The sequence below is a fragment of the Phycodurus eques genome, chromosome 16, assembly GCF_024500275.1.
Source record: "Phycodurus eques isolate BA_2022a chromosome 16, UOR_Pequ_1.1, whole genome shotgun sequence".
Classification (NCBI taxonomy): Eukaryota; Metazoa; Chordata; class Actinopteri; order Syngnathiformes; family Syngnathidae; genus Phycodurus; species Phycodurus eques.
This window is the reverse complement of record NC_084540.1, coordinates 4,247,698-4,257,500: the sequence shown is the minus strand read 5'-3', so window position 1 is coordinate 4,257,500 and position 9,803 is coordinate 4,247,698. Positions and strand designations below refer to the sequence as shown.

At 41.0% G+C, this 9,803-nt stretch overlaps 1 protein-coding gene across 2 annotated transcripts in view; it reads right to left on the bottom strand.

Moving 5' to 3' along the window:
* The window catches only part of gps1 (G protein pathway suppressor 1), a 14,785-nt gene extending 4,982 nt beyond the window's left edge, over positions 1–9,803 (bottom strand). For both annotated transcript variants that reach the window (XM_061699634.1, XM_061699635.1), the window contains exons 1-8: positions 9,681–9,803; positions 8,211–8,303; positions 7,846–8,027; positions 4,683–4,847; positions 4,435–4,570; positions 3,030–3,107; positions 181–241; positions 1–57 (exon numbers count right to left, since the gene is read on the bottom strand). The exon at positions 1–57 is cut by the window's left edge and continues 29 nt beyond it. In XM_061699634.1, the coding sequence (XP_061555618.1) occupies positions 1–57; positions 181–241; positions 3,030–3,107; positions 4,435–4,570; positions 4,683–4,847; positions 7,846–8,027; positions 8,211–8,303; positions 9,681–9,713 (805 nt within the window). In that variant the 5' untranslated portion in view covers positions 9,714–9,803. The remainder of the gene's footprint in view (positions 58–180; positions 242–3,029; positions 3,108–4,434; positions 4,571–4,682; positions 4,848–7,845; positions 8,028–8,210; positions 8,304–9,680) is intronic.

Genomic DNA, 9,803 nt, shown 5'->3' with positions numbered 1-9,803 from the left:
CCTGCAGAAAGCACTTGGCAGCCGCTTTGTATTTTCGAGAAGCCAATTCCGCCAGGCCTAAAATATAAACAAGAGCGTTGTAAGCATTTGAAACACCATAGAATTCATCCCCCAACAATGATAGGGCATAATATGTTTTCATAATGAGGGAGAACATAACAGACTGTCATGTTTTCTTACCTGCAGCACACTTTAATTTGGTAAGAACTGCTTGATTTTGGCTGTCTCGCTCTCCTCGTTGCTGCATGAAGAGAAAACAACGTGCAAAGTCCAAACAATGTTCAGAGTAATGGAACACTCATCCATCTTTCAGGATATGTGCCACTCTTTTTCCAAAGCGATTCCTTGGGCTCTTTTAAAGGTGGCTTTGCAAAACATTTTATTATTATTTTTTTTAAATCCATTTGCTGTGTCAATTCAATCATGTTTCATCATGGATCATTTGTAGGGGTGTAACGATTACAAGAATGTATTGATTTATTAAGCAACGATCCAACTGGATCAATTTGTACTCGGCAAATTAGCCATCCGGAGGAAAATATATCGATTTAAATCGTATTAAAAGGTAATTAACTGAATTTATCGATACTAGGAAATAACACATTGGATTTACACACGGCAGACTTCATATGGAGGTATGATTGTGTTGTATTTCCAAGAAACACGCTTGTAATTCCTTTTACTTGCATTATTTTTCAGTTAGCACACAGCTGTTACCACAAAGCCTCTTATCCTGTACTGTATATGCTCCTCATCGAGACACTCCTCTTCGTAGTGCCCCTAGTGGTCAGACCGGGACACCACTGTGTGCGTGGATATGTTTTTAAGCGCTTTTCAAGATCGCTAGCGTAGCTTGCTAGCCCCTAACATAATAGAGACGTTTATGATCAACACATCGCTCAGCAGATGTACGTATCAGTGTAAAGTGTCGTGAATGTGATTGTCGTGTGAAAATGTGTAAAATAAAAATGCTGAGCGTTGCTGAATGCGCGACCAGGTGCAGCGATCAAATAAATATTTGTAGCCTTTGAAAGAACGATAGCAGAGTACGAGGAGCAGCCTTGTCTGACAAGAAAACGAGCGATAACAACAACTACTGGATGCTTTCTCCAAGCCTCACTTTGTCCGACAAAGAGCAGGTTTGTTAATGTGTTTAGTTCTTTATGTATTATTAACGCTTCCTCAAAGCAGATTTTGATTACAGTTGTGGCTCTACTTTTTATACTGCTTGGACAATATTTTTGTGTTATCCATTGATCTCTCTCAATATATAATGTGTTTAAATGTGTTTGTATTGTTTTAGGCATGTTTACAAGCCTTTCAAAAAACAATTAAGTGCCATAAATACAACAAAAAACTGCATAGGGTGTATTTAAATAGGGCATTAGTAATCAACAATATTGAAAATTTGGGTGGTAAATACTTATTGGACAGACAGAGAATATAAAAAAAATGGTAACAGTAACTTAAGATGTCAGATAATTGTGAAAGATTTAAAAAGCAGAAACAATGTGGCCGAAATTACATACAGTATTCAGCCGATGTTTGTCAAAACTGAACTGATGTACAATACATGAGTTCATGTGGATGTGAAAGGCCCAGTCGACTGGGTTTACCTTGGACCACGCCACTGTGATAGCATGGTGGATCACTTGCTTGTGCTTTGATAAACAAGGCAGCTAGCCAGCTAGCTAGCTGCACTTCACTTCAAACGTTCCTCGCGGTTATATGCTTTATTTTGGTGCGGGGCGGCAACCTGGGTGGCCACTGTGGGCTGCCAGTCTTCCCTGTACCGATCGATTGCAAGGCTTGTGGCTGCTCCGCTCCTCGCATGTGAAAGCCGGTGAGCCTGTCCGCCCAGCCTGGAGCAAGAGGCACCACCTTCCATCCTGACAGGAAAAACTAAAGTGAACTAACTCCCCCTCAGTAGCGGTGAGAGGGAAATATAAGATAACCATACAATTACAAACCGTATGTTAGACATTTCTACAGCGCATGAACACCTTTATCTGCCGTGATTGGTCGGCATGTCACGTGAGCGTTTTTTTTTTTTTTTTAACTGTTGTGATTCCCTTACATGGGCCCATTATTTTGAATACCGAGAGTATATTGTATATGAATAGCTTCCTGTTTCCTTATTATTAGCCAAATCCACTCTGTACTCAGGTTTAGGAGTAGCACCCGATAAGTTCATTACTTCTTCCTACTCTTACTGAACATGTACAACCCCAATTCCAATGAAGTTGGGACGTTGTGTTAAACATAAATAAAAACGGAATACAATGATTTGAAAATCATGTTCAACCTATATTGAATTGAATACAGTACAAAGACAAGATATTTAATGTTCAAACTGATAAACCTTATTGTTTTTAGTAAATAATCATTAACTTAGAATTTTATGGCTGCAACATGTTCCAGAAAAGCTGGGACAATTTCATGTTTACCACTGTGTTACATCACCTTGTCTTTTAACAACATTCAATAAACATTTGGTAACTGAGTACAATAATTGTTTAAGCTTTGTAGGTGGAATTCTTTCCCATTCTTGCTTGATGTACAGCTTCAGCTGTTCAACAGTCCGGGGTCTCCGTTGTCGTATTTTACGCCACACATTTTCAATGGGAGACAGGTCTGGACTGCAGGTCGGCCAGTCTAGTACCCGCACTCTTTTACTATGAAGCCACGCTGTTGTAACACGTGCAGAATGTGGTTTGGTTTCTGTACATTGATAAGAGACAAAATCTACTGCTGCCTTCTGCTTGTTTTTTTCATCATCTTGTTTTATTTTGCTTTTCTTCTGTTTGATTTTATAATAACCAGTCTTGTGTTGAATTGTTTGTCGATCGTTACACGCCTAATTATTTCTGATAAGCTGATGCTGTCTTGGGGCCTTCTCACACGCTTGTTTAGTTGAATCATACAAGAGGGTGTTGTATCCCTTGTAATGGCTCATTAATGCAGGAAAAAACAGCTTCAAGCACAATTTGAGTGAAAGTGACATTCTCTTCAAGGAGAATGATGCTCACCTCTGCAATCTCTGGTGTTGATTCAGCCTTGTTGACATAGCTCAGTACATGGGACCAGTTCTGGAGATAAACACTAACCTGTGCGATAAAAAAAAAAAAAACACAGAGTTGGGCATCGAGAATCGAGAACCGATTGCAAGCGTGACTAACATTCCGGTTCTCCCTGAATCATTAAAATTTTGGTTCCCAGTTTTGATGCCTAGTCCGCCGGCCCTGAAGAAGAAGTGGCAAAAACTAAACTTTACACCAATCTGATCAGTTTGATCGGTATCGGCCGATAATTAGCATTTTATGCTGATCAGCTTTCATGTCACAATTCGCCGATCCAATCAATGAAGTCATCGATCGGCTCCGCAAAAGACATTTACTCAGCGTCGCCGTCGCGTATGAATCCAAAAGCTAGTTTATTTTTAGCCCTATCATGTGTCTTGAAACGTAGTATTGTAACTATCTGACGGCCAATAAGGTTTTTTTCAAGCTTGTCAGTGAAAAAACACGTTGTCGGTGTAGGACAATTTTGCGGTGTCTCAGACAAACAACACACAAGTTATTTGCAGTCTGTGCATAACTTAAGTATATGTCGTGAGGAACGTCATCAAAATGCTCCTACCCAATAAATTTGATCGGGCACCTGAAGAACGTACACAAGGAGAAGCATGCCGCGTTCAAGCAACGCTGTGTGGGGGGTGGGGGGTGGGAGCTCAACCGACGCAAACTCTGGACAACACCGCCCATATAGGAGAGACAGTGAGAAAGTTAGAGTAAGCATGTCATTAACAGTATTTGTTAAACTAATTGAATTGCAATAAACTAATTTAATTACAGTAAGTTGGCACTCATTATTATGTTGATTTGACCGCAACCTATTTCAGTAGGCAATCTTTGAATGCCCCCTAAAGGTCATTGATGTTTTAACTTTTGTCTAAAATGCTAGAGAATAATTGTGAAGATACAGTACTCAGTATAGAGCACACAATAAATGAACAAGTCATGTAAATAGAAACATTGCTCCATCTTGATATTGATACTGGTTGTAAAGAACACTGAGTCAAATGTTCATTTTAGTCTATGCTGCTCGCTGCTCATAAAATGGATGTTCATAATCTGGACACCCTACATTTAAACCATGCAAACGTTTTTGACCCAGACCCTTAAAAGAATCTAAATCGAGAATAGTTTAGAACCGGAAACGAAATAAGCAACCGGAATCGCTCAAATTCAAAGGATGCCCAACCCTACCACATATCGCGATTGATTATCTGAGGTCTTTTCACAATATATTGCATGTGCATACTTAAAACAATGGGGGGGGGCTGGACATTCATAACCCTGACCACTAGTTGTAAGGAGTCTTGCTATAGAATACAAAAAGAGGGTCTGAATGTTGGTGTGTCATTTTCTCTACCTTGATTACATTCAGACACATGTTAATGACATGTTTAGCACTGGTACAATAATCCCTGGCTCGAGAGTAGCACTTGAGGGCATTGCTGAGGTCACCACAGTCGAGGTAATGGTCCCCCAAGTCATCATGTCCTCTCCTAAGGATGGTCAGAAAGCAAGGATGAGTACCATTTTACATGGCTACATACTAGACTGCATGCAAACTTATCCAAACTTATTCCTACATTGCTCATAATTCTTTTATCGTACCTGATGCTCTCTTTAATTGAATTCCCCTTGTAATTTTTGAGATCGGTGTCCAGTTTCTCCAATTTAAGCAGAGCCTTCTTCCTGGTAGACTCTGCCCACGCTGAATCCAAAGGAGGAGGGACAACCGCACCCTCTGGAGCGACTTCTGGTACACTCTGGACTTCCCTTAAGGCAAAAACGGAAAACATTTTGTTTTTATTAAATATTTTGTTAATCACAGTAATTATAATAATTAGCCTCTGCAACACAATGAGCCAAATGATTACATAGAAAGCTGATCTGCATACATTAAAACGATTATCCATGTAACGAGGCATTAATAGGAACATTTTGATTACAACTTCTCCACTGTCGTTTCTTTTCTTCCTTCTAGAGACTCAAGGAGCTTTTACAACTGTGCCTAATTCACACAGTAGCCAAGTTTACATGCGGACATGATTTCATTTTGATTGAAATCATTCCAATGTGTGACATGGGCTGATCTATGTAGACAGCAGGCCGTTGTCGCACTCACGGCTGACCAAGGCGCAATCTGTCGAGGCCAGGGGAGTGTGACGCACTGGTCCCTTCCTGAATTTTTTTTGCCCCTTCAAGTTATCCTCCGGACAGCACGGTGGCCGACTGGTTAGAGCGTCTGCCTCACAGTTCTGAGGATTGGGGTTCAATCCCCGGTCCCGCCTGTGTGGAGTTTGCAAGTTCTCCCCGTGCCTGCGTGGGTTTTCTCCGGGCACTCCGCTTTCCTCCCACATCCCAAAAACATGCATGGTAGGTTCATTGACAACTCTGAATTGCCCGTGGGTGTGAACGTGAGTGCGACTGGTTGTTTGTTTGTATGTGCCCTGCGATTGGCTGGCAACCAGTTCAGGGTGGACCCCGCCTCCTGCTCGATGATAGCTGGGATAGGCTCCAGCACGCCCGCGACACTAGTGAGGAGAAGCGGCTCAGAAAATGGATGGATGAAGTTATCCTCCGGGGCAAATTTCAGCAAGCACTCTGCGCCCTTGCGGCCACCCGAGGTGCACTCTGAAACAGCCAGGCGAGTTCAATGGACAGATACCTTCCCGAATCTTTTTCTTTCCCTCCTCCAGGCTCCCATGCACAAGCACTCTGAGGCGTGCACTGAGCGGATAAATGACGTCACTGAGCATTTACAGTACGTCAAGACAGAGCACGTACAGACAGAACGCAGCCTGACAACATTCTGATTCACCATTTACAGTGTCACCAGGAAGTATTCACACCCCTTCACATTTTCCGCATTTTGCTGTTACACTTATCCTAAAGCTGATTTGAGTATAGTTTTCTTTAAAAAAAAAAAGGATTAAATCTACATAAAATATCCCATAATGACAAAGTAAAAACATATTTTCAGACATTTGTATAAACAATCAAACATAATTGATACATAAGCATTCACACACCCTTTGCTATGACACTCAAACTTAAGAACAGGTGCATCTGATTTCCACTGATCATCCTTGAGATGCTTCTACAACTTGGGAGTCCACCTGTGGTAAATTCAGTTGATTAAACATCATTTGGAATGGCACACACCTGTCTATACAAGGTATCATAGTTGCCACTGCATATCAGAGCAGAAACCAAGCAACGAAGTCTAAAGAATTGTCGGCAGACCTCCAAGACCGGATTGTGTCAAGGCACAAATCTGGGGAAGGATACAAAAGAATTTCAGTAACCTTGAAGGTCCTGAAATGCACTGTGGTCTCGATTCTTCCGAAATGGAAGAAGTTTGGAACCATGACCCTTCCTAGAGCTGGCTGTCCGACCAAGCTGAGTAACCGCGGAAGAAGGCCTATGGTCAATAAGGCGGAGCTCCAGTGTTCCCTTGCGGAGATAGGACAACACCATTCAGAAGGTAAAGCATTGCTAATGCACTCCACTAATCAGGCCTTTATGGTAGAGTGGCCATACGGAAGCCACTTCTCACTAAAAGGCACATGGCAGCCTACTTGGAGTTTGCCAAAAGGCACCTTAAGGATTCTCAGACCTGCAGAAACAAAATTCTCTGGTCTGATGAAACCAAAACAGAACTTTTTGGCCCGAATTGCAAGCGTCATATCTGGAGAAGAAGAGGCACTGCTCATCACCTGGCTAACGCCGTCCCTACTGTGAAGCCTGGCGTTGGCAGCATCATGCGGTGGGGCTGTTTTTCTGCTGCAGGAACTGGGAGACTCGTCCTCATAGAGGGTAAGCTGACAGCTGCCAAATATGGAGACATTATTTAAGAGAACTTGCTCCAGAGTGCTCTGGAACTCAGACTAGGGCCTCAATTCACATGATAATGACCCAAAGCAAACAGCCAAGATAACAAAGGAGCAGCTTCAGGAGCAGCCTATGAATGTCCTTGAGTGGCCCAGTTAGAGCCCCGACTTGAATGTAATCGAACATCTCTGGAAAGACCTAAAAATGGCTGTCCACCAACGCTACCCATCCAATCTGACTGACTTAGAGAGGCTCTACAGAGAAGAATGGGAGAAAATGCCCCAAAAAGAGGTGTGCCAAGCTCGTAGAGACATACCCAAGAAGACTTGAGGCTGTGATTGCTGCCAAATGTGCTTCAACAAAATATTAAGCCAAGGGTGTGAATACCTATGTACCCATTATGTTTAAATGTTAACATTTTCAATGGATTTGCACGACTCTCTGAAAATATGTTTTTACTTTGTCATTATGGAATATATTATTGTTGGATTTATCTCACCAAACATTATAATGAATAAACACAAAAGGAATGAAGACGTTGGTCATTTTACTCATGAGGAGGGCGCATGGGAGATTGTTCAGGTTACAGCCTCTCTCTTTCTTTTTTTTTTTTTTAAAGAAAACTATACTCAAATCAGCTTCAGAATAAAACACAGCATGATGTGGAAAAAGTGAAGGGGTGTGAATACTTTCTGGTGGCACTGTATATGACAAAATATTACTTTTGATCGGTTTTGGGGAAGGAATATTCTACCCCTGTGAAACCGAATGATCTATTTATCCTGACTGACTCTCTTTTTTTTCTAATTGGAATATTGGGCTCCATCTGAACCACGCTAGTGATGGTGTATGCTCACACAATGATGACACGGCAATAGAAACATTAATTCCAGCGCTAAAAGAAGGTAATTGCAATTTCGTATTAAGGGCACTATAGTACCGTGTGGCATCAGTTAGTTTGCGGTGGACCTCTTCATAAGTGTCAACGTTGAAGGTCCTTTGGACAAAGGTTAGAGCCATCTTCAGGGATTCCACTCTGAGCTGCGGGCAATGCTCTGCGATAAACTGGAGTCTCTCGATACGCATTAGTCCACTGTAACTGGTCGCATATTGTTCAAGGTCCTAAAGAGAAAGCAAGAGAGCTCAAATGTGAATGACATACTATATAACATACTAAATAAATGCCTTCACACTTGTCACATGCAAATGATTAATGTGAGGACAAATGTGTAATATTCCAATCAATCATCAATTGTGCAAAGGCAATACACTTGTGTGCAACAATGAATATACAGCAACAGGTACCAGTGTTGGGTTCTCCACTATGTAGTTGGTGTCTGGAGCATTTTGCTGGTCCTCTTGGGGGTCTGCATCAATCTGCATAGGTTCCACAGCTCCCTATGACAAATGCACCAGTTCACACTTGAGCAATAATCTGCTTGGCTGATTTACTAATTGGACTATATCTATACTTTTTCATCTATTACTTGCAAATCTTAAATCTCTTCTTTTCTCCTTGTTTTGATTAGACGTTTATATTCATTGGGTCCCCGACAAATGGTGTTTTTTTTTCTTTTGACTTTGTTGTTTGCTCCTATTTTTGTTAGTGTAATGGTGAACATTGCTGCTGTGGCCATCTAATTACCCTCACGGAATTATTAAAGTTAGTTACTGAGTTATTTACCTATCTATCTATCTAGCTGCCAGTACTTGTATTGCACTTGTGATACAATACATTTAATTACTGTCACACTATGTATTTATCTACAGTATGCATTACTGAATATTGTTAAAATAAAACACAAAAATTAAAACAGTGAAATGGCAATTATGTAAATCAACACGAAATAACATGAAAATGAAGGTTAAAATATTAAGTAATTGACCGGACTTACAATGGCCTTGCAAACAAGGCTTTCCCGCACAATAATAGTAAGTATGCAAGAAATGTCTCAAAATACAGAACGTTGGCAACGAAGGTAAGTATGGCTTTGTAACATTCCATCGTATCAGTAGGTTGTTGGTGGTGGAATAGTAATGTTCAGATGCACTCTTTGAAATAATTTGGCTGTTATACAGATCAGATGTTATTCTGTAAATGATGCAAATCCATGAAGATACTTGCCAAAGCTCGTGACAAGCAGGTTGCTACCAACCAACAGAAAGTTAACTTGTTATTGCGACCTATCGTTATTTACAACGCGCACATGTAAACAACCTGTACCTTCGTCAATGCGACACCCATTAAGTTGAAATACAAGTACTTATGTTGGGTACTTGCATAGTTTGCTGTTTTTCGGTGTTCTTTAAACCTAAATACTGTAACGGCCGTCAGTGTTTTTTGTTAGCCATCCAAGGCCGTGTTTAAGCTAACTATTCCAAACGTAATTTAAAAACTGTTTGTTCAAAATGAGATGGTAAGTTTATGTTTATTCTATTTACAAGTGGTCATCGTACGTCAGGCACATTTTTGTTTGGTTGCACCTAACGCACTGAGCACTTATAAACAATTTGGTCACTTGTTCGTAATCGTAGCCCTTCATGGAAAGGACTACACGCACGTTTACATTTATTTTGGAGCAAAACGGTACGGCTTTGCTATTTAACTAAATTATGGTTGTAATAACGTGAGTCTGTGCTTGGGATTTCCCGTTTGTTAGTCAAGTTCTGTAGTTTAGCTTAGCCGGCTAGCCAGCTAATGCGTTACTCTGGGTTTCATGGATAACACCCGTTAGTTGATTGCGTTGTTGTACATGAAAACAGCGACACACTTACCTGAAAGTTGAAAACCTGCACAGGCAAAGGCATATTTAACTTGTATACCTATTAACAATATGACTATGTTACGCAGAGCAATCCAGCAGCGGTGCGAATTTGTGTGTTGGTCTTGAGATCCGG